General features: G+C 37.9%; 1 protein-coding gene and 1 long non-coding RNA gene across 4 annotated transcripts in view; one reads left to right on the top strand and one right to left on the bottom strand.

Moving 5' to 3' along the window:
* Positions 1-25793, top strand: part of Tmem135 (transmembrane protein 135) — a 254888-nt gene that overhangs the window by 196615 nt on the left and 32480 nt on the right. For all 3 annotated transcript variants that reach the window (XM_031387279.1, XM_031387278.1, XM_031387277.1), the window contains one exon: positions 4982-5028. In XM_031387279.1, the coding sequence (XP_031243139.1) occupies positions 4982-5028 (47 nt within the window). The remainder of the gene's footprint in view (positions 1-4981; positions 5029-25793) is intronic.
* LOC116102543 overlaps positions 1-25793 on the bottom strand; it is an 86451-nt gene that overhangs the window by 59814 nt on the left and 844 nt on the right. The gene's annotated exons all lie outside the window — the stretch shown is intronic.

Genomic DNA, 25793 nt, shown 5'->3' with positions numbered 1-25793 from the left:
TATTTTAACGTACTGCTTTATTTTCTACGCATGAAAATAATAGGTGTTTCATATTTGACTTGAATGAAAAATTTTAAAACTGTAAATCTTTAATGACATTTTCAAAAGCATGAGAAAAATTCTTGATGTTTATGGGTTTCGGGATCTCAGCTGGTTTCAAATTCTCACTGAATCCCCAAAGTGCCTCTGTATCTCTGTGGAGGGAGTCTTCAAATGGTAGCAAGAGTCCCTGCTTTGCATAGCTCTGTTAAACATTATATAAACTACATGGGGCTGGAGAGATGCCTCAGAGATTAAGAGGATTAGCTGCTCTTCCAGAGGACTCAGGTTCAATTCCTAGCACCCACATGGCAGCTAACAACTGTCTGTAACTCTAGATCCAGGGGACATTGTATAGTATAAAATTTACCAGCTTAAATATCAGTTTCATTTTTTTTAATATATATTTTAACTGCCCAAGAATAAACTTGTGCTCAATATTGATATCTTCCCATCACCACTTACACTCCACCTTTAGGCAACTACTATTTTATTTTCTGTAAGTGGGTTTGCCTATTTTGAAATTACATGTAGAAAAGGCATAATATAACACATAGTTTTGGTTTCTGGCTTCTTTTACTTAGAATATTGTTTTTGAGGTCCAGCCGTATTGAAGTGTAATATTTAAAAAGTCAACTAAATAGTAACTTCAAAATCAAGTTTAAATTAATGTTTGTGAACATTGCAGAGAATATACCTCTTAATAGCATATATTTATTTTTAAATTATTTTTAAATTTTATTTATATTAGTGATTTTCCTACATGTATATACATACATGTTCCATGTATGTACTTGGTGCTTATAAAGGCAGAAAAGGTGTTGTATCCCCTGAAACTAGAATTATAGACAGTTGTAGGTTTTTATATGAGTACTAGAAACTGAACCCAGAAATTACAAACTGCAAGAGCAGTGAGCACTCCTATGCTCTGTGCCATCTTCCAGCCTGGCAAGCATTTACTGAACATTTACAATGCACTAGTGCCTGTTTGTTAGGCTTTCTGTATATTATATTATTAGCATTTCATGTATTTAGCTTATGTAACTGGCATAATTTTTAGAAATGAACAACTTAAGTGATGATTATTTGTTAATTTATAGGAAGTTGCAAAGTGTAAGATTAAAAGTCTACCAATTCATACTTTATATTCAGACTTAAAATGTGTGAACTTCTGAAACTTCATCACACTAGCTAATGAAAATGCCATTAGCCGGCCAGAGATATTCATTTGGACTTTTGTAATGATGAAGGCGGTTTGTGCTTGTGTGTTTGTGATGGTGACTGTTCTTCTATACAGCTATTAATTGCTTCATAAACAGCACTAATATGAATGAGGAAATAAATTTAATATTTTCTAGTCATTCATTTTACTTCAATAACCATACTCTACTGCTTCTGAGCAAAATACATCAATAGTGACTGTACTTTCTCGCTAAACAACAGAACAGCTGCAAGTATAGACAGAATACATAAACCAATGGTATTAGGCATCAAAGAGCAGGGGTGCCATGAGAGAGAAACAAATGGACTGCATTGTTTTGTTACCCTAGCTTAATATATTGAGATGATTCTCAGTCATGAGTCAAGGAGGAGTCACTAGATGAGGACTCTGTGAATGAGGAAATAAACTGATCATGTAGGCAGAGCACACTGGATAATGTTCACAGAACAGAAGGCTGGGGTGGAAAGTCCTCAGCTCATTATGGATTAGGTCATGACAGGAGGAAATCCTCAAGTCGCAGAAGGTGCAACCTAAAAGATTAGCTGTTCTTAATTGTGTCCTGTGTAGTCAGGCAGTTGTGAGAATAGTTTCACTTCCTATTTGCACACGTTATAGAAAAGTCTTAGAGTATGTTGTGGTACTGGCTAAAGCATTCAGTAATGGCAGAATTGGCTCCACAGCAGGCACTATGCACTCTGTCCTAAAATATCTTTTTAAAAAGTTCTGAAAAGATTAAACTGTTCCCAAGTAATTTCTTTGTGTACCAGACAGAACAAAGGTTAAGATTTGTTACAATTCAGAAATACCCGGGACCCATCAAAGTGAAGCTCAGAATGCCAGGCATCAAGTAAGGAATTGCTACTGAGCAGTGAGAAGCAGGACTTTTTGACTCACAATAGATAATCCATTCATACCAGGCCAGAACTGAGAGCCATTTAGCAACAAGTGTTGCGTGAACTATTAAAACAAAACAAAGCAAAACAGGCACTCACACTAGCGCCTGCTATGTTCTAGTATCGTGGTTTTCCTGCCACCAGGGTCTCCATGGTCCCCATGTGGCGGCTGCATAACTGTTTCTCTTGCTGTGGATCCTGCTCATATTCCCAGCCATCCATCCCCTGTGTTTAGCTGTCACAAATCCCTGTAAACTGGTAAAATCAAAGCTCTAGAGGCTTGTAATATGTCAGCCAGACTTATATCAGTAAATTCTCAATCCACAAAATGCCCACACATGAACTCAAAACTCAGTTGATATAAACACAAGCTGCACACCTAGATGGGGAAAATGCACCCTACTTATTAGTTTAACCATCTATCTAAGAAATCCCCAATACTTATGGGTTCCAGGACTGCATGGGTTTGGTTCCTCTTCCTCTCCTATAGGGTTCATCTTGTCTCCTCCTCTCTCTCTGTCTCTCTGTACTAGTCTCTAAAACTCTTCAGACCGCCTTTTTTTCCCACTGCCCAATCACAGACTCTAGCCTTACCTTTCACCTGCCCTTACCTGCTTACAGACAGCAATCTACATTGAAGGACATTGAAAAGGGTTGTTATAACTAAATCCCATAGTCTTAAAAATGTTAGAGACATAGCAGATAGGATAAACCCAAGTTACACTTCTTGAGACGAAAGGTTTACTGTTAAGATAATTGTAAGTTATACATTGTGGAAAAATGTTAATGACTGTCAATGTAAAACAATTTGAAAAACAGTCCAAAATGAAACATATAGAGAAAAAGAGAAAAATGGACTTTTTTTTTTCAGAATAAAGATGACATCCATGAATTCTGTGTGAATTTCAGATAGCCTAGTATTATGCAATTAGATTTTCTGATGGAAAAGACAGCAGAACTGGAAAACAACAACAGCAACAACACCCATTTGTTCAAATAATGAATGAAAAGTTTCAAGTGTGATTGAGACATCAAACTTAAATATTCAAGATACTTAATGGAGCCCCAGTCCAAACAAGTTGTTGGGGATAGAGGGTCGCTAGAAAGCACATCACAGTCCACAATGGAAAAACAGGACCCACCAAGCTAGCCTTCTATATACCTAGCAAGAATAGTCTTCCAAATAGTGGAAACATTTCAGACACAGTTTCTAGGAAAAGCGATTAAGATGCGGTGTTGAATTTGGTGCACAGCTGGGGTTTGGTGACAGCAGTGACATGAAGACAGCTGGTGAGAACGGGATGGGAATGTGCCCTGTGAATTTTCTGTAATAAATTGGTGCAGGGTGGTGGGAATGTGGGTTAGAAATTCAAAGATACTACAAAAAATGCCAGTAGAGGCAACCAGTAAGAGGATGTAGCACCATTAATTTAGGTAATTGGAAAAAGGTAAACAAGAAAATAGAAGTGGCAATATTGAAATCAAAGATATTTTTAATCTAAATATACTAGTAGGTACATCAAATATATAAATAGTCTAGATATTCAAATTAAGAGATAGATCTTTACAAAAAAATGCTGAGTGTGATATCCCATGCCTTTAATCCAACTTTAATTCAAGTTTGCATGTTGGATACAAAGACAGGTAGATCTCTGAGGTCAAAATGAGTTTAGAATGAGTTCCAGGCTAGCCAAGTCTATACAGTACACAGTGAGAGCCCATGTGCAAAAAATAACAAGGCAAGAAACGCACACATGTTGCCTATAAGCAATACACTTCATATATAATGATCAGGAGGAGTGAAAAAATGAAACACTAATGAAATAAAAGGAGACCCCCTGGGACCAAATAATGAGAGAACACCATAAATCCCTCCTTAAGTGTGATGAATATATTCCCTGCCTTTATTATGCTACCATGGAGTAGTAATCTCTTGAGAATCAGCATTTATTTACTGCAAAAAGTATCTGCCACCACTTGACTTTAGGACCTTAGTTTGTGTGTATGGTGTGTGTGTGTGTGTGTGTGTGTGTATTTACGCTGAAGTTCTCTTCAACTCCAAACTATAATTTCTAATATAAAATATTTTTCATCATCCACACAAGATGTACATCTAATGATCTGATCCAGAGTTTGAGGGTCTAGGTTCTTATAGACAAGTTGTACAGGTGTTCATTGTTGCACCCTGTTCCCACTCATCTAGTTGGTAGGAGTCCTCTGGGTATATGTTTGTTAGTAGCTTTGTGTGTATAGTTGGCCTTGGGTATCAGTAGGTCCCATATCCATGAATTGAACCAACTGCTGTCTAAAATATTAATAAAATTTGGTAAACTCTACTGAACATATATAGTCCTTTTCTTTTTATTCCTTCAAAAATATAGTCTAACATCTATATAGATTGAATTTATGTGTTTTACTGCCTACTCTAAGCAATCTGGAGATGATATAAAATGTGAGAGGATGTATGTAATTCATATGCAGATAGTGTGCTATTTTATATAAGATATTTGATCATTTATGGATTCATGTATCTGTGGGCTAGTTGACTGGATTGTTTTTAAAATCACTTTCATAGATACTGAAGATATACTATATACATGTGGTATATGTATAAATTACATATACTTATAAGTCTGTTACTACCTTAATGCAGTATATTTGAGAGATACATAATCTGGTATGTTGATGTACTTTGTCATGGGAGCTTCTGTGTCATTGCATTGCACAGAGCCTGAGACTTAATAGTGGATAATTTGCTTTGTCAGTCAGAAGTGATGATGTCAGTCAGTAGTACCCTTGCAAATAATCCGTTTCTTCCTCGTTGCAGGTCCTTTTGTTCTGCATCACAGCGGCCATGTACATGTTCTTTTTCAGGTATGCTCTGTTCATCAATTTATTTCAGTGTCAAATAGTATCTAATTCCTTTCAACTGAGGTATGCCCTCCCCCAAGTCATTATCTCCAATATATGGTTTGGATTCTTGCTCACCTAACCCTGACATCTTTGTTAGTAAACAAAACAGAAAGAGGAGAAAGGTTTTTTAGAGGAATGTTAGTTTGACTCAAGTATGAATACAAAGGGTGTCTGTCACCTTCCTATGACCAGAGCAGTATTGAAAATGATTATTTTCTGTTGTAATTCCCCCTTTTTTTTTAATTTGGTTATTTCATATATTACATTTCAAATGTTATCCCCTTACCTGGGTTCCCCTTTGGAACTCCCTTTACCATCCCCTTGCCCCTGCTTCTATGAGGATGCTCCCCCTCCCACCCACCTGCCCACTCTCACCTCACCACCCTGGCATTCTCCTACACTGGGAAATTGAGTCTTCACAGGACAAGGGCCTCTCCTATTGATGCCAGACAATGCCATCCTCTGCTACATATGCAGCTGGAGCCATGGGTCCCTTCATGTATACTCTTTGGTTGGTGGTTTAGTTTCTGGGAGCTCTGACAGGTCTGATTGATTGATACTGTTGTTCTTCCTGTGGGGTGGCAAACACCTTCAGCTCCTTCAGTTCTGCCTCTGACGCCTCCATTGGGGACTCAGTGGTAAGTCCAATGGTTGACTGCAAGCACCTGCCTCTATTTGTCAGGCTCTCAGGAGACAGTGATAACAGGCTCCTGTAAGCAAGCACTTTTTCCCATCAGCAATAGTGTCTGGGTTTGGTGTCTGTGTGTGGGATGGATCCCCAGGTCAGACAGTCTCTGGATAGCTTTTCCTTCAGTCTCTGCTCCACACTTTGTCCCTGTATTTCCTTTGGTCAGGAGCCCTTCTGGGTTGAGAATTTGGAGATGAAGCCAGGCAGAGGTGGCAAGTGCCTTTAATCCTAGCACTTGGGGGCCTTGCCTAACCTCTGGGTATGGTCTCTACAGGTTCTTCCTCCCCTTTGTTGGGCATTTCAGCTAATCTCATCACTTTTGGGTCCTGGGAGGCTCTTGCTTTCCTTGCATTTGGGACTTGCTGGTGGCTACTCCCAGTTCCCCATCCCCTGTTGCTACACACCTCTGTTCAAATTCCTGACCTCTGTATATCATCCCTGTCTTCTCTTATACTTGATCCTGCCCCCCTTTTCTCCCTCCCTCTTCTTTCTTTCTCCCAAGTCTCTCCCACCTCTACTCCTTCATAATCTTCACTTTCAGCCATACTAATTAGTTCGTATTTATAGCCCTCATATGATACTCCTTTAAATAATTTTTTTGACTTCTTGGTGTTTAGTCATAGCAAGAATGTCGAAGCCTTAACATTTGTCCTTAGTTGATACAGGTAGTGGTAGACTTGTATAGTAAGATGTAGTTTCAAGTAAATTAAACATACAAATAATGTAAAGTATGGATTTATTACCAGAACATCCTAACATGCTTAATAAAGCACAGCATGATAATTTTAATTTAGTTTGACTTTTTCAAAACCATTCTGTGAGAACAGAAAATTATGATGATGCTGTTGCCACGAAGGGTATCAGATATAGACAAAGTAATAAAGCTGTGTGGCCGGAAGGACTTCATCTTTAAAGAGCTGATAAAGATGTAGAGGATTTTATAGTAGGTAGTAGTGATAGAAGACATTGGAGCTTTGTGGTATTGAGGACATGTGTCCTCTCTCTCTCCAAGTTTTTCTTTCTTTTTTTCCTTTGGATTCTTTGCTTTGATTGAACCCAGAGCCCGTGCGTGCCAGGGCAGTCCTCTACACAGATTCACACACCCCACTTAGGAGTCACTCTGTATGTGCCCTGCTATTGTACTTTGTAGCACACTGGTTCTTGTGCTGTAATAAGTCTAATTTGGTAAGCTGAATTAGAAACCATGAACATTGCATTTCATCAGTTTCCCCAGACTCCCTATTTGCGTCAGTGATATTATTAGAATACCACTGTAAAAAAACCAAATCATTGTCTGCTGTTATAACTTTGTGTCCTGGCTCGTCTGATGATATACCATACCTATCAGGAAAATCAATTTTCAAAATGTTGCAAAGTTAGAAAAACCTACCTTTGTCGCCATGTATCCCAGTAAAGTGCCATGTAAAGTAAATTTCCACCTTGTGAAAAACCTTAACAGGTCATAAAAGGAAACAACCCTTCCCAAAGTGACTGTTCAGCGTAACAAGTTTGCTTAATGGTTAGCATTTCTTAGTCATAAGAAGTCTGTGGTTTAAAAGCATAGTGCATATTGAATACACAGATAAATATCCAGTTTGATGCCTGGTTATAGGAAATTATATTTTGAAAACTGCTGCCATTAGCCTAGTATTTTTGGTGCAGACAGAAAATCAACTCTATACATGTGTGTTTTGGTGCAGAGCTAAAGAACCGTTCCTGCTTCAGTTACAAATGTCTGAGGTAAAAACAACAGTTTAAAATACTTTCCAGAAGTCTCAATACAGGATTTAGGAGCCAAGATAAACACTTTCAATTTTCTGAGGAAAAGGGGGCTATTTTTCTTCCCAAAGAAGTTCTGTCACTGAATTCGTAGTGTTCTTGGCAGAAGTCTGTTTGAATAGCTCAGCAAGGGGATTGCTGAGTGGTAAAAATACAGCCCTTTAGAAAGTACTACAACCAAACAGAACAGTGTTCTGGGCTTTTCTGTACCCTGGTTTGTGTTTGCAAGGAATAGTTATTTTACATGGCATTTAGCAAGTCTGATGGCATTTTAATATAAGCAGGTATTTATGGACATATTTATTCAATTTATTGTCAGTATTTTAAAGCTAATTGCACAAAATTGGATAATTAAATATAAAATGATATTGTCCTCAGGTCTACTTTTAATGGTTAATGTCTTTTGGCAAGAGGATAAAGGAACATTTTTATGTGCCAGTAAATCATCTTATGTTTTTATCCTGATGTATAACTTGGAAAGAGGAAACTGAGACCCATTTCAATAAAGATAAAATGTACTGGTGTGATTTTTCTTTTTCTTTAAAATGAATTTGAGGGAGTAATTTCATAATTTTTTCTGATGAAATCCTTGTCTCTGATGTGTGAAGGTACTTAAAAACCGGCACACTGAGTTTGATATTCAAAACTCTGCTTTCTTAAATGCCAAATGAAGTACTTCACCTTCACAGGCCTCTTAGTAGATTTTTAAATGGTTCTTCACATACTTTATCTCGTACATGGTGATTGTGATTTTCCATAGGATTTTCCACAGGCTTATGTTAAAATGGAATCCTGGAACACTTTAGATGTCTGGGCTGGGGAAAGTAATAGTTGGCAGTTATAGTTTTGTTCAGTCTTTTTTGCTAGCTGCCTGACTAGTGAACACATCTGGATTTTATTGATACTACCTGCTGTGCATCCCAGTGGAAATTCAAGCACAAAGGAGGACGAAGCATGTTTTGAAGATGCTTTGAAAGGGTGTTCTTCAAATGTCTCACTAGGCATTCCTGATGTCCTGTCTGTTCTGTTCCACTGCTTAGTGTTTGACGTGAGGGATGTGGTCTGGGGCTGTCAGTGCAGGCTAAGTAGGAGTGAGAGGTAAGAACTGATAGAAAGTGTTTTATCTTCCACACATTGGTTATATTCAAGTGTATATTAGTGTGGGTAAAGCAGTTTAAGTATTTGAAAACAAAAAACTCACCAGACTGTAGTCTCAGTTGGCCTGGAGTACCCTGAATAGCTTATACAGGCCTCAAAATTGCAACCATCCTCCCAAGTCAGGCTCCTGTTTGTGAGGATTTCAGGAGTGAATCGCTATATCAGATTTAGAATCAAGATGTTTTTATAGTTGTATGGGATTTTTTTTTAAAATTTGAAACATGAAAGAATCAACTAAAACCACAATCAAATATCTAGTGCTTAATCCTATAGAAAAACAAAATTAGGAACGATAATTAAACATGGGTTTCTCATCATCAGGTGTCTGGATGAAGTGTTGCCACTTTTTAAAAGCAAGTGAATGGTGCAGTTTCTCTAATTAAACATAGTGTCACAGAGCAACATAACTTGGTCACAAGTTGTGAATACTAGCTGGAAATTCTTCCTATCTGCCCCTGTGGAGGCAGCTGCGAGGTCAGCAGTTTGCTTAAGCATGGAGCCTGTAAAGCTTGGACTGGGCACAGCACTTAATCCACAAGTTACTTAGAATTGTACTACAGTACACAAGTTGAAAATCTTATTTCCATATGACAACACACATTGTGTGTGTGTGTGTGTGTGTGTGTGTGTGTGTGTGTGTGAGTATTCATTCCTTATTTTTTTCTGCCACTTGTTGAGTTCTGGCCAGGTACATACAAGAAGCTGTTTCCGTCATTCTCAGGGCATATTCTCATTTTTCACTTGTTTTATACTTACATGAAGGTCATTTAAATATCAATTAGGTTTTGTTTATTAAAGAATCACTTAAAAATATATAAAACCCACCTAAAATTGGTATTAGCTTTAGAGATTATAAGTTCTTCTTTTGTCTTTTTTTTTTTTTTTTTTTCCAGAGCTGAGGACCGAACCCAGGGCCTTGCGCTTGCTAGGCAAGCGCTCTACCACTGAGCTAAATCCCCAACCCCTATAAGTTCTTCTTACAGGCTAGAATTTTCTCTAAGTTGATAATTTCATTGTTCCTTGCAGCAGTACAGAAAGAGATTTAGAATGGGAGCATGTGACAGATCATGGTAAGGTGGAGTGGTCATGTGGTTCTCCAGAATAAAAATGAGGATTTATGTATTTCATTAATTATTTAAAATAATTTTTCTTATTTCTTGAGATTATAATATAATTAAATATTTTCCTCTTCTCTATACCTATACAAATCAGTCCTGGGAAACATGAACCCATACTGTTGGTTATCTTCAATTTGTGCTGATTCTGATTCTGTTTGAACAGCAGTGAGTTTGCTGTCTTGTGGTTATCTGGGGAAGATGCCACTGTAGGACTGTTGAGCTACTCGCCATCTACCAGATTTGAAATGAATGGGAAAGCACAGGAAGACGTTATCCTAACATCAGCCTCATTGTGCCACATTCTCTAATCATTTAATAGGACACTATAGCATAGCATAGCATAGCAAAATAGAAATGTTTCAATTTTTTCTTAAATATTTGTAAAACTTCATGTGAAATATACATGTTTGAAGATGCTTTTTTCAAATTCTCTATAGATTATGTAACTTGGTGTATATTTTTGAACTGAACCCAAATTCAGCTGAAATTCACAACAAAATGAATATTTTTTTACCATAATAATTTTATAATTTTGTGTATGTGTGTACACGCGCGCACGCACATGCACGTGTAGATCTGAGGACAGTTTACGGAAGTTGATTCTTTTCCTCACCATGTGGGTTCTGGGTATTAGGTTCAGGTTGTTGAGTTTTGAGACAGGCACCTTTACTTGCCAAGCCATCTCTCCAGTTTACCACCTTGATCATTTTCAGGTGCAGGCTTTGTTTCTAGGATGTGGTTGAGTCACTGAACCAGGGAGGTGTTTGTTTGTGAGATGAGCTAGTAGCATGGAAGATGTTTTTAACTTTCAACACTCTCTGCCTGGCCCTCCCTAGAAGACAGGAAAAGTGAGTCTCCTCCGAATTTTATATTTGTCCATCCCAGTACCTCTTGGTAATGATCACATCTTGATGATTAAATGGCAACTGTTACCATATTTCTGTCTTCTGAAAATGCAGAATAAAAGGAGGAGAATACAGCTTTCAATTTTGCTGTCTAGGGACATTTAGGAGCTCTGGTCTCAGCTGCCCCATGTGCTTCTGCTGTGACAAGCATGTATGCAGTCTTTGACGATCCCGGACTCAGTCCCATACCACAAAAGACTGATATTAATACTCAGGTGGCAGAAAGCAATTGAACTGACTTTTGATTTCTGTGATGGTTCACAGAAGCTCGTGCCCTCAGACTGGAAGCACAGTGCCATCCCGAATTTTGTTTGTTCCTCATATATTAAAAATTTCCTTTGAATGGCAAAATTCAATTATTGTTAGTAAGCTTCTTTACAACGTGTTGAGAGAAAACATCTGTCTTTGTTCATAAACAAAAGGGAAATGGCCAGTGGTGCATTGTAACATTTAACATTCACTGACCACCATGTCATTTTGAGTGTGACCATTTTGAGTGAGAACATTCTAGAGCTGAATTAAATTTGTTACTATTGCCTTATCTATTATTCATAATATGTTTTCAGAAAAAAACTGTTGGCATACATTTATGATCACTTCCAGTTTTTATCAGGAACTGATTGCATTATAAAATATATGCATGTGTTTACTGAGGGTTCATTGATAATTGCTATGGATCCATTGAGGTGGCCCAGGAGGTGAAGGAATTTGCCATGAAGTCTGTTGTCTTGAATTCAGTTCTTGCACATACTTGGGACAGGAGAGAACTGATGACCAAAAGTTGTCCTGTGGCCTCCACAAGTGTACACTCATGAAATAATTCATTTTTAAAAACTAGATGTGCCATTTAAGAATTCTGGCTGTTTCATTTTTATACTGTGGATCTAGCTTTAAGCTCACTAATATAGTCAGTTGCCGTTCAAATTTAATCTTCCAAAATCTGTGGTAGGTTAGTTTTTGTTAAATATTCTGTTTATTAGCTTTGCAGACATACTGGCTTTTGTTTGTTTGTTTGTTTGTTTGTTGCTTGAAAAGTAATTGGGTAGACCTGCAGACAGCTTTATTAAGCGTGATGGCGTGCTATTTTTCAAAGCCATGGACTAGTACTTTCAAAAGATGGGTCACCGTGGAGAATAGAGCTTTACATTGTTATTTCCCATATCAAATTGGTCATAGTACTAACAAATAGTAGTTGAAATATGAAACTTTCCCATAAGAAACTGGAAGTTTTCTAACAGCTGTTGTCATGAAAGATGGACTAGAAATTTACTGTGTCTCTGAAACACAGGCTGCTACCATCCTCCTGTGAGTCCTTTCTCTGGTAGATTTCTACTTCCATTGTGCCTAGGACTAACTTAGTTTTTCTTGTTCAGTAAAGAATTACATAGCTACCATTCTCTTCACATCTACCCAAATAAAGTTCTGTTTTAGGTAAAAGAATCCTTTTCCGCGAGCAAGCCTTTTGGTTAACTGTTGTTTCTTATCGTCACTTCTGAGTCTGCAGCTCTGATGCTGTGCTCTCTGATTCTGGCTGTTGAACCTTTTGTTTGAATTCAGCATTTCTCCTCAGCACCTTCTCTCTCTACTTCCTCTTCCCTTATCAGTCTCCTCTGTGAGAGGGACGTGGCATATCCCATCAGTAAGGTGAGTTGGCAAGTGCTAGTTTACCCTAATTAGGACCTGTCTGTACTGCTCTTGTGTTTGTGACACCATTGCTACAAAATGGTACCCAAAGCTTGATTTCTGAATATGTAACTGAAGTGAAAGAAGTTGTAACTTTCTTTTGAAACAGTTAAGCAAGGGATGAATTCAGGGAATCTAGGAGCAGATTCTAGCTTCAGTTATTACATCTTTAGAGGAATTACAGCTAGTGGGGCCTTTCTGTGTAAAGAGCCTGTATGTCCATTGTGATGTAAATGACACAGTGTCAGTCTGTCTCTCCTGGAAAGTCAGTGAGACTGCCTTCTTTGTGGCAGAGAAGGCCTTTGAATGGGATAATTTGATAACAAAAAGTTATATCAGCTACCTAGTATGTATTGAGTGCTTATTGTTTACAAGGCTCTGTACTAGCTGCTTTATAAATATTCCTGGAATAAACCTTACCACAACTTAAAAAGAGTAGGTACTGAATTGTACTGTCTTACAGGTGAGGAAATTGTGTAATTGAGAATTTGTGTAATGTGCCAAAGACTGCACAACTAGAAAGAAAGCATAGATTTGAATTTTGTTCTTTCCAACCTCAGAAGCTATTGTCATCATTGTTCAGTTAGCTAACAAAACAAGTACTTTCCAGTGTTCTACCAATCACATAAAGTATATGGAATATGTCAGCATATTCTTATTGTATGCATATACTGCACAAAGCTAGAGGCAACTGGCTTAGAGATTCCATTTGGGCATGTAAGAAGCATCCCTTCTCTCTGACATCAAGCCTACTCTAACTAAGAAGGGGTTTAGGATCTCCTCATTGCCTATACTAGTATCTCCCTGGGAAAGCAATGGTGAGAGACAAATGCTCCAGCACAGTGAGACAAATGTACCCGGGCCCATATTTCCATGGGTCATCTGGTAGGAGCTTGAAAGACCTGCTTTTTTTCTCAGTTGGGTTATGTTCCTTTCTGTAACTTCTTGTTTTTCCTCTCTTTGCTCACATTTTTTAATGGCACTAATCACACAACATTGACTTTACTTGGGAAATGTTTTTTAGCATGTCCTTTGGTAACTGAAGGGAATAATACCATCTGTACATAAATTATATGGCATGTGATATATGGTATCATGAAACAGTAGCATGATCATACTATAATAAATCTGATCATCATCACACTGCAAATGTCTCAAGTAGGGAGTATGGCAGATGCTTCATTTATAAGTGGTATTTAAGAAGCCTTTAAAGGTCATTTCAGCATACTCATAATGCTGAATTTATCAGAGGTCAGGAGGCTGGTCCTGAAGATGACACATAGACAGAATTGCAGCATCAGGAAACAGTGGTTGGAGGTGTAAGTATGTTGACAAGAAAGGGAGGCTTAGCTACGTGCTGGGGAAAATATGCTGTCTTCCTTCCAGACACTACCTTTTTGTTTTTCCTTCTCTTAACATCCGGATTTTTCAAATTACTTGTCCATGTTTGCCTTTTGCCCGTTCCTACATGTCACTGCAATGTGATCTCCACCCCTTGAGCCTCCGGAATTTCTCTCTCTGATGCCATCAGAAACAGCCTTCCTCTAGTAGGTGTTTACTGATCCTTTCTTAGAAGGCCCTTCAACTACCTAGGGCACTTCACCCCCTTCGCTTATGAAACTTACCCTTAGTTTTTCTAAGATGATTCAGTCTTGACTCTCTTCTCTCTCTATTCCTTCCTCCTCTCCATTGACTTGTTTCTTGAATCATCCTTTGTGCATGTATGTTTGTGATACTCTGTTTTTGTACCTTAGCGTTACTCAGTGCTTATATTATCTTTTGATAAATTATACACATTTCTGAGCTTTTGATTATCATCCATATATTAATGATGCCTAGTCTGTTAAGGTCATGCTGGTCTCCAAACTTTGAAAACCACATTTAACTGGTGACATGGTTATTTTACTGCTTCTTAGGCTGAAGTCTCGCCAGTTGGACTTAGCATCTCTAGTTCAGTATTTCTAGCCATTCCTGCAGCTCTTTGCTTTCCTCCAGATCTCTGTCAGGCAACAGAAATACCACCCAGCAAACTGGAAATGCAGGTAACTGAATAGCTCCATGTTCTGTCTGTCTCGACTGTCAGTGCTCAGCTGCACTGACCATGTTGTACTTCCTCCCTCTCTGCAGTCTGCCTGCATCTGCCCTCTCCTCTCCGATTCCTTTGTAACAACAGCAGCGAACACACAAACAGTTATGGCCCTGTACTTCAGTTTAAATCTATTCTCTTATTTTAAAAAATCCCTTTATTTTAATTTATGTTTCTGTAAATCTCTGCATCGTAGAATACACATATGGGTGTTTGCAAAGGCCCAAAGAGAGTGTTAGCTCTCAGGGAACTGTAGTTACAGGCAGTTTTGAGTCTTCTGATGTAGGTGCTGGGAATTGAATTTAGGTCCCTGCAAGAGTAGCCAGCATTGCTTCTCAACCACTGTTGAGTATTCTCTCCAGCCCCTAACTCCTTGTAGGCAAAATGCAAGGCTCTCAGTAGCATTGTCTCCTGTATGTGACAAGCAAGGCAGAAATTTGAGCCCGTTGTCTGGATTTGAATAAAACTTACTTGTGGGTCTTGGGCAAGTTACTTACCTTACCACTGTCTCATCTCTTCAGTGTGTTTAAAGGAATTTATTCATAGAGCCTATAGTTATAGCTAGAGTTGAATGTCCATTTGCCTACTGAGTAGTAATCACTTAATAAAGATAAATTATAATTATTGTAATTGTTATTTAATTTAAATAGTTTTTGAAACTCAGTCTACTCTTTGTATAGCCTTGAGTTATTTAATCTCTTGTAGCCTGCCTTAATTTATAACATGACCATAGTCTCCATTTTGCTGATTATGTTGATTGCCACCCACACAAGGCTTTCAGTAGGTGGTGGATCAAATTCAGTTTTCTCTTTTGCTGTTCAGCATGATCAGCATGTTCATATTTGTATACATAAACTCTGCATGTTTAATATCACAGAAGTACTCTATTCCACGAGTGATTCCTATAAATAAATCTTAGCCTGTAACAATTCAGTCAATATGTTGTCTGCCACATGTTAATCTGATAATCCAGTCACTGACAAAATGTATTTTTAAATGAGTCCCATTTCTCTATAGTATTGCATTTGAAGACATGGTGCTTCCTTGTCTACAGTGCTCCATTGTTGCCACCTGAGATTAGAGGCAGCAATTAGCTTAAGTTGCAGCAGAGATTAAAGAAATCATGTAATTTTATTTGTAATCTAGGTAAAAACAGTTCAGATGCACTATTGAATTCTCTCTAAATGATGAAATTTTTACACTTTGAAACGCACAGTTGAGACACAGATGGTGTATTAAACACCCATCAGGGTAAAAAAGTGGGGCCTCAGGGGTGAGTACTAGACTGATGGGAGACCCCACTTCTAAAACACAGGGTTGACAGCACCTGAGGGTTGACTTCTTGATGCACTAGCACACTCACAAGTACAGACATGCACATACATAAACATGATAAGATATTAATTATACTATGTATGAGACCATCTGACATCAAAACTTAAGGTTCCAAAATAATTAAGTCTGCTTTGATTAGCATACCTGGAAAAATACAAGATTCTGGTTGTATGTAAGTACATTCCTGTAATTCTGGAATCCAAGAGGCTGAGGTGGAAAGAACACCATGAAGTCAGGGTTAATTTGAGCTAACAGTGAGTTGAAGGCTTGCCTGGGCTACAGTATGAGACCTTGTCTCAATAACAAATTACCATTGCTAATATGTTATTTTAATGCCACATTAAACATCAGTATTATGCACAATAAACAGAAGTATGGATGACATAACTATTTAAAACCTTCTTTTGAGACATTTATAAAGGGAACATGTTTATTCACAGTAGGAAATGAGCTGCTTGCTTCATAAAGCAGTCACTTGTGTTTAGATTAGAACTTTTAAAATTGTAAATTTTACCACACATGAGAAGTGCTCTGTGTTATGTGCTCCTGATTTCTGCTAATAATGTCTTAAATGCTGAAGAAAGGAAAGTACTAATATGTCCTCATTTTTCATATAACAATTAGAATACTTTTAATCAGCATAAATGCTTTTTTCCTTATAAATGTTATTTTCTTTAAAACATTTATTTACTTCTAGCATTGGATTTTATTTATAATAAAATATATTAAATAAGTATATTCAGTTCTTGTACAATGTATAGATTTCAAGTCAAACTAAGTATTATCTTCTATAAAACTAACAATATAAATATTCACTGTCAAGTCTGCTCTAGTAAAATAAGCATACAGTTGTAAGATGGTCAAGTTTGTTAGAATTCTTGAATTAACAAAACTGCAGGATTATTTAATGTGTATGATTAAAATTCCTGTCACCTAGATATTATGGAATAAAAAGCATAATTTACTTGTATAGAAAAAATATTTTTGGCATCATCAACTACTGATTAGAACTGGATACCTAGGGTGTGAGCAAGCATCTGTGTCCATATGTACTTCCTGGGAGACAGCCAGGCAGCTAAAATATTTCCCAATAGTTCATTTACTTTCTGTCGAGAAAGGATTTTACACTGAGGTCAGTTCTTCTGGAAGGAAGAAATTAGAGCAGAACAAATAATATTTAATCCTCATTTTATAAACCAGTAGTGAGAAATCTTAACCAGGAGCCAAGACTTTTCTTCCTACACAACTGTCCATGATGCTTTTAGCATCACATACTCTGGTGGTATATCTGTTAAAATACTTGAAAATATTGTTGGCTAAATTTATTAAGCAGGTATGGAGAAATTCTTGAGTCCGACCAAACTCCTGTTATCCATGAAGAATTCTGCACTTTATTTCATTCAATGTAAATAAGCCAGATGCTTTGAGAGCCATTTTCTCATGTGTCACTCAGAGGACTTAATCCTCTTCCCCTCCCCTTTTGCACTGAGTCTGTTAGAAAAGCAAATTTTAAGCCAGGCGTGGTGGCTCACTCCTTTAATCCCAGCACTTGGGAGGCAGAGGCAGGTGGATTTCTAAGTTCAAGGCCAGCCTGGTCTACAGAGTGAGTTCCAGGACAGCCAGGGCTTATACAGAAAAACCCTGTCTCGAAAACAAACAAACAAACAAAAAACAAAGAAAACAAAACAAAACAAAAAGCAAATTTTAATAGGAGTCTTAAGACCTCCAGAAAATAATTGGTATCTTTGATAAAATAGATAAATATTCTCTCAGACACATTTAACCATCAGCAGCCATTACATAGTGACATAGTATTTAAAGAAAGTGAGAGGCATAATCAAACTACAAGTAGTGTTAGATGGCTTCTATCATGTTCCAAATCCTCGGAGAGAAAAAGTGACGCCCATGGGATTTCTCATTTCTTCTCATCCCGTAGGCTTGCTATTAGCCAGTGTGCAGAAAATAATATAATACTCAGTTTATTTCCCATTGGGTACCTTCTCTGTTTATTTAGATGTTCTGTAAGATGTCAGCAAAGTCATTTATCTTTTCATGAATTTAATATGTAGAAGAGTTCTCAACTGTGAATTGAAAATGTGGACCTTTTGATAAAAGATTGGATTGAAAATGTTTCTGTTTTTTAACAGACTGAATATTTTCATGACTCAGAATAATAAAATGGAAATATTTACTTTGAGGATAAGCCAATTTATATATTGTTGGACATAACACAGACCACCCAGGCCTGGACCCTACTGTTTATAGTTACGGATCTTAAATGGCCATATGCTCTTGATGAGTCAGACCTATCTGTGTTCCAACTAGAAAGTTTTCTGTCTGCAAAGGGCAATGATTTCACCTTCCCCACCCTCGTTTCTACCCCAGCTAGTAAAATTCTGTGGAGCAGATCATTTTATTTCTGCAAGCAAAGGGCTTATTTGCAGCTCAATAATGATAACACTGCAGGGCTTCTTCTCTCCAAGGAGAGATGTTTAATATAATTGGAAAACACTGGAGTTACACTTGCTTTCAAGGCAGTTTTTGATATGTGTGTGTGTGTATGTACATATTATTGAGTTATTTTTGTAAAATTTGAGGTCTAATGTGAAGATTCATTTTCATTTATCCTTGTTTACAAAATTTTAGATTTTATTTTTATTTTTCAAACTTTTATTAGTTCTGTTTTCTTCAGCATTTCTATTGAGTTTCCTCTTCATGCCCTGAACTGACTTCGCTATTCATTCAGATTTGTGTTCTCTTTGAATCATTGAAGGCTTTGTGTTCCCTTTGTATTTACTGAATCTTCTTAGGACTAATCATTTTAATTTTCTATATGGGCTTTCATCTAAGTCACTCCCACTGCAATCTATTTCATAGAGGTGATACTGTTTCCACTTTCTCATACTTCTTACATTTCTGTACTGGAACTTGGACATCTCACTGAGTGAAGGGTTTTTTTGTTTTGTTTTTATTTTGCTTTGTTTTTTATGTTAGCTTTCTTCTTTCAGTTGAGATATTTGAAGTGTCATATTAGATTGTAAAGGATTGAGTTGTTCTGTACCCACGGACCAATTGGGATTTTAGTTCAGTAGCTAAACTCCCAGTTCACAATCTTTTAGAAATGACATTTGGTAAAATCCACTGTAGACTATTAATTGCAGAAGCAGCAACTATAGCTAGATAGGCCCAGTATGCAAAGATCATAATAGTCAGTTACGACATCAACCCTTTAAGTCCAGTAATTGTTGGGGTGAAGTACAGTGTGAACTCAGGTAACTGGTTGATGAGATTAGGAATGGATGTCTAAGTATAGCTAAAGATTAGTATCAGCTGAGAAAGAAATGAGGTGGCAAGTGGATGGGTAAAGCTGGAGTGGTTGGTGTTCGCATTAACAGAGTTTCAACATTAGTAAAGCTATGGAGAGTTGGAGCTAAGAAGAGGACAGAATAGGGAAGAGAATGGAAATAAGATAGGAATTTAAAAGTAAATGGGTTGTGTGTAGAATAAATAGAGGATTCCATAAGAGGTCCAGAATCTTACAGAATAGTCATAAAACCTAATTAACCAATATATAAAGAAGCAAAATAATTAAGAGAATTTATGCAAGTGTGATTTTTTTATTTAAAAGACGGTAAAATGTAAAATAGATTTTTTTTTTTTAAGAGATTACAGCATCAGTCAGCATCCTCTCACTGTGATTCATTCAGCAAACTGAACTGGTGGGGGAAGGGGAGAGCTGTTGTGGCTCCAGTTCAAACCTGTTAAACCAGATTTGCTGGCATGCACTATCCTGGTGTTTGAACCAGTTACCTTGTAGGTTGAGTTTCTATTCAGCTGTCAGCTGGTCTCAGCTTTTCCTTGGGTTTTCCCAGCCTTCAGTGTGGACTGAAGCTTTGAGGAAATGTCCAGCCATTATTCTGTATGGATTGGATGGCCATTTTTCTACCAGTTGGGTTTCAGTGTCTGAGGTCTTATGTGGTCATGTCTGTGCTATTGTGTACCATTTCAGCTGGAAATGTTCATTTTACCAGGGTTCTGGCTCTCTTTCTGTCCACTTTAGGATTGTCTGTGCAGTTGCAAGTCAGGCTCATTCATTCACTTGTCCTGAGTTCAGCAGCTGTTTCTTAGTTACTACCCTACCTCCCACCCCCATTTTCTTGCCCAGTTAGTCGCAAGGCACTTCTTAGAGCATTTCTTCCAAGGTACCCACAGAAAATCTTCGTTTCTGGTTTGTGGATCACAGTTCAGTCTTCTTTCCCACACCCCCTTTATTCCTTGTCTTTGTGCCCAATTCAGCCCCTGGCTGCATTTCCCCAGCCTTCCTTTCTTTGAAATGGGTAGGAGGATGTGTCTCCTTGGTAGGTAGTCTCTGCTGTCCTCAGCACTTTGTGCCAGAGTCAGTGGGGGAATCTCCTGAGTGCTTCTTTGGGCAGATCTTTGGTTTTAGCTGTCATCACTTATGACTATGGCTTCTTGAGCTGACTTTTCATTTATTTCTTGGACCAAGGGAGTTTCTATTTTCCATTTTACCCACAGTCCTTTCATCTGGTTTTGTTCAGAGATCGTTTTGTAATTCTTGATAACACTTGACTTAGGAGTACTGTACTTTCTGCTGCTTTTGTTTGTTTGTTTTGTTTTGTCATAATTTCAGCTCCATCTCTTCTCCATTGGTATTTTTGTTTTGACCACTGATTACACCCCCTTTAATGAGAACAAACCTCTTATTCAGATGCTCTGACTTATGATGCAATTGTGCTTTGATAAGCCCACTGTGAAAATGTGGTAATAAAAAACACAGTCCATTCAACCTCTGCAGTGTTGTAGCACAGTGCACTCAGCATGAGTCTTTTCTATTGTGACTCCAAGGCTCACTGGGAAATAGGGCTTCTTGTTCTTACTCAGCATCAAAGGAGACTTGCCTACTGTCTTATCAAGTCAAGAGAAAGATGACAAGCCAAACTTTGAGTTGTGGTTATTGTAAATGCTGTATTGATCCATCATTATTAACGGCTGTTTCACTGAGCATAAGTCATTGCTTGGAACTGCAGCTAATTTTGAAAACTAATTATTAAGAACAAAATAAAACACTTGAATACCACGAGAAGAAAACACTACAAATGGCAGGAAAGACGTTCTAAGGAAAAAGAAAAAAACAGCTTAAAATGTACTGAATGAATACTTGCCATATTCTAGACTATGATCTTGACCGATGATTTACACACATCCTCACTGTATTTTATTCTTGAAACTATCCTCTAGAGTAGTGGTTCTCAACCTGTGGGTTGAGACCTCTTCAGCAAACTTGTATCTCCAACAATATTTTCATTGTGATTCATGGCAATGACAAAATTACAGTTATGAAGTAGCAACAAAAATATTCTTATGGTTGGGGTCAGCACATCAGGAGGAACTATATTAAATGCTCATAGCATTAAAAAGGTTTAGAACCACTGCACTATAGAAATCTGCTCACTGTGCTTTATGGAAATTGAGTGACTGGCTTCAACTTGTGCATCAGAAACCAGGCTGTACAGTACAGCAAGATTCCTTCTCCAATTACATTAAAACTAAAACTAGAGGGGTTGGAGAGATGGCTCATCAGTAAAGAGCATTGGCTGCTCGTCCAGAAGTCCTGACTTCAATTCCCAGCACCCACATGGAGGCTCATAACTCTCTATAACTGTAGGCTTACATCATCCAGTGCCCTCTTCTGGTATGCTAATGTACATGCAGACAAAATCCATCTACATAAAATAAATCCTAATAGCAACAACAAAACTAAACTAAAACTAGGTGGCTGGAAGGATGGGGTAGTGGTTATGAGAACTTCCTGGGGCTAGAGAGATGGCTTAATGGTAAAGAGCACTTGCTGGCCTTGCAGAGGACTAGATCTAGTCCCTGCATCAGGTACCTGAGAGTTCATGCACATATATGTAGACACATATATTTGTACAAAATAAATAAAGTTAAAGGCCTCAAAGGTAATAGGTATATCAATAATTTTCTTTTGTTCTGTTTGGTTTCTTCCTACTGTTTTATCTTACCTCTCTGCTATTGTTTGATAAACTGTATGTTGGACATTTGAGTTTTGTACTAATTATGTAGAGAGAGATGGTTTGAATAAAATAAATGAAATCAGTACTTTAAATTTGGATATCAGACATGAAATCTCTGAAATGTATTTTTTTGGCTGTTGAAAAAAAAAAAAGGCTTTCAGGCTAGTCTCAGTTGAGAAGGTGACTGAGAAAGGTTTTACTTTCTGAGCTAGAAATGTCAGCAGGACTTGGAACTCTGAAAGCTTCTCAACTCTGAAGTGAAACCCTTCCCAACTCCTGGTTTGTTTCCCACATTCCCTTAGGGGCCAACACAGGCTACTCTGCCAGCTGCTTCATTATAAATCTGTGAGTTATGCCACAGCTTTCAGGAATAAATCCAGCCTTATTTGTCATATCCTCCCAAATGTGGCGTAAAACAGTTTCAGCCTGTTTCTCCCTCAAGGCTGTCTTCCCTGGTGACATGGTTCAGCTTCTTTACTTCCCTGTGGGCTGCTGTTACATTCTCCATTCTCAGACTGTGCCAAGCCATTCCCACCTTCACACTTTTGGTTTTGTAACAAGAACCAAAATATACCAAGTATAATAGCCTTGTGCTCTAAAGCACAAAGGCTCTGTGGCAAAAATTCCGTGTGGACCCAAATGTAGAATTCTTGAACTCGCATGCTGTATTTTTAGTTCCATGTCCCTTCATTACAGAAGGCTGAAGATGTTTATATTACAGCAGTAAGGGAATTAGATTTTGAAGAAGCCTCCTTCATTTAGAGGTAGCTGTTGTGTTTCTAGGGTAAATAAAATGATTCCTTGTTTGTAGTGAAATACTTTTTTAAGAAGTCTTTGTATCTGTGTTCAGGCACCTAAGTTTGTCTTCTGCAAACCAGATACATGAGTGTTATTACATTGAATAATCAAAGACTGGAATCATTGTTGTTTGCTGAACTCACTGGGGCCTTTTCTGTCTTCACTTGATTCTCCTTTCTGTCTCCTGGGTTCTTGCCTTTGAAGCATGACTTTCCCATTTCTACAAAATGTACAAGTAGAATAAGGAGTGGTTCACAGTCAAAAGTAAATTCCTGTATTTAAGACTAGCATCCAGTAAAGGCTTTTTGAGTCCAAAGCCTGTCTATCAGACACTTGGCTGGTGGGTGAACCAGTGTTCTAGCAACGGCTTTTGACTGTAAGAATGTGGAGCTCTGAGGCACTGTTGCCCAGACTCTGAGAACACATCAGTCATAAGATGATTGGATTACTGTCTTACAGGATACTAAAACCTCAGAAACAGTCCACACACGCAGCTGTATTGGACAGCAATGTAGTTTTCACCACAGTAGAGTATCAGAGTGGAAGAACCTAAGCTCCTTTGGATCGTAAAGTTTTCACCTTACTTCACTTTAGTAATTGCTTTTTTCTTTTTTCTTTAGTAATTCCATTTTGAAGTATATAGGCAGTAGTAAATGGTGAATTGAAATTGTGATGAGACGGTTTTGGAAGAAGGAAATAGATGTACTAAGAACTTTTAAAATGTCCTCGAAGTACATTTTATCCATCTTAGAGGAGGAAAATAGATGAACCCGAATGGTGTATGTGCATGCATGCACATGTAAGCGAGTGTGGAGACAGACATCTTCTAGGCTGCTGCTGCTGCTGCTGCTGCTGCTGCTGCTGCTGCTGCTGCTGCAAGTGTGGGGAGGGAACCCAACACGTGTCCCATGCTAAGCACATGCTGTCTCTTTGAGCTGCATCCTAACTTTTATTAGCATATAAAAATGTTTTAAACATTTTTTGGGGGGAAGTAGGCTTGCTAATGTTTATTCTATTTTCTGGTTATTTGTTGAGTAGAATGATTTTCTTAAAATGACATTGCATGTATATTTTTCCCTTTTGAAGCTAGGAAAGTGAGGGCATTTTTCTAAAACTCACCTTTTTAAACAAATGATTAAGTTCCCCCTTCACATTTACTATACTTAACTCAGATTATCCACACACAGAAATGATATCGATGAATCTGGAGCTAGGTAAACTACCTTGAATTTAAATATTTGAGTATTTAGTTCCCTCACTAGTATTAAATGTGCCTTTATGTTGAGGGACTGATAGTATGCATACCTAGAATATATAAGGAGATATCTTAGTGCTCTTTTAAATTAAGTATTCCAATTTGCCATATACAAATTTAGTATATATTCAATAATAGTGACTTAACCTGAGGATTACATTAAAATTGGGACCATATCAAGTTTGAGTGAACCATGTTGCAGCTAATACCTTTTGTCAGGAATTTTAAATTGTGAAGCTTTTGATTTTACATTTATTTATTTAATCTGTATGTATATGTGTGTATGTGTGTGCTATCGTGTGCTTAGAGAAGTCATATCTATTGTATTTCTATCATGGGTACTAGCGAGTTAATTCAGGACCTCATGCTTGGAGTGGAATACCCCTGCTGAGCCATCTCACTAGCTCCAAGTTGTGAAGAACCTTAAAGACCATTCAATCCACACTCTTTATATTTTCATTTGGAAAATCCAAGGCTCAGAAACAAATGCCTCTTTTAAGTTCCTACATTAGGTAGGAAAGGGAATTAAAAATCAGTTGGTTGGGCTGTAACCACAAGTCTAAAATGGAAGATGACTATTTACAGAAGGATCAGTGGAGTAAGCCTCTCAGCCGTTGTCCATAGACCACATGTCAGTCTGCACATCTAAAGGCAATTCCATCCTTTCTACAGACAGTCATGATAACCCTAAGACTATTCCGAGGGTTGGAGTCTGTGCCTCCAATGAGGAAAACCAGGTAGCAGCAGCTGGCTTCTCCTTTCTCACATTCGGAATTTTAAGTGATGAACTCCTGTCACCTATGGAACACCTGAGAGCTTTGCTGGGTTGAGTGACACACGCATGGTCCCTTCAGTTGAAGTTGGCCTCTCATGTCTCCACTTCTTACTGAGGCAGGTCTAGAGGAGTGGTTGTTGTGTTTACAGTGAGAATGTATTTTGTTTTCTTATGGATAGCTTTATGAATGCAAATGGGTTTGCTCAGCCAGTCTTGGTGGTGTGGGCATTGTGACCTCACTTAACCTAGTGGGCTGAGGTAGTAGGGTCATAAGGACAAGTCCTGCCTGGGTAGCTTAGTAAGAATCTGACTAAAACAGTATTTTAAAAGGAGACTGGTGATGTAGCTCAGTGGTAGGGTACCCTCTAAGCATGTGTGAGGTATGTAAAAATGTATGCTCAGATCCCCTTACTGGAAACAAACAAAACCAACTAAGTAAAAATTGTTTTAATCTAGTTTTTGACCTTAAAGTATAGCAGACTATAATCATTGACCACTTTATAAAAATATAATATACATGTGAATATATATATATATATATACATAATTGTGACCTGCATCAGCACACAAATACATGAACTGTGGCAGAGCCGTATAAGAGAATAGTACTAAGCAATGAAAAAAGGGCAAGTAAATCATTTGTAAAAGTAAGCATCTTTAAAACAAAGCTGAGAAAAAGGCCAGTCAGTTAAAGAGACACTATACGCTCTATTATTTACAGTTTCAATTGGAGAAGCAGGGACAGAGTTTAAACAGCCTGTTCATGAATCTGTAACCCTCTCCTGACTCTAACTCAATAATTACGCATTGGCAAATGAATAATTGTTCAAACAAATAAATTTGCTTCATCATTCCCTGAGAGTAGTGTTAACTACACAAGACTGAAGGAAAAGCAGCTTCTCCCTCTATAATGACAGTTTTGTTGCCCTTCCTTCTTCCTAGAGTAAAGAAACGAGGTCACTATCAGTTATATATGCACACAGTGAAGTCTGGACCTGTATTGTAGTTGGTGACATTGAGGGTTTTGGGGACAGGGCAGCCTAAGTGAATGCCCTATTAGATAGTGCTTAGAGCTAAAGCTCTGTTTTTT

Source organism: Mastomys coucha, unplaced genomic scaffold (genome assembly GCF_008632895.1).
Source record: "Mastomys coucha isolate ucsf_1 unplaced genomic scaffold, UCSF_Mcou_1 pScaffold21, whole genome shotgun sequence".
Taxonomy (NCBI): domain Eukaryota; kingdom Metazoa; phylum Chordata; class Mammalia; order Rodentia; family Muridae; genus Mastomys; species Mastomys coucha.
Note: the sequence above shows the minus strand (reverse complement) of the source record. Positions and strands in the feature narration are given on the sequence as shown.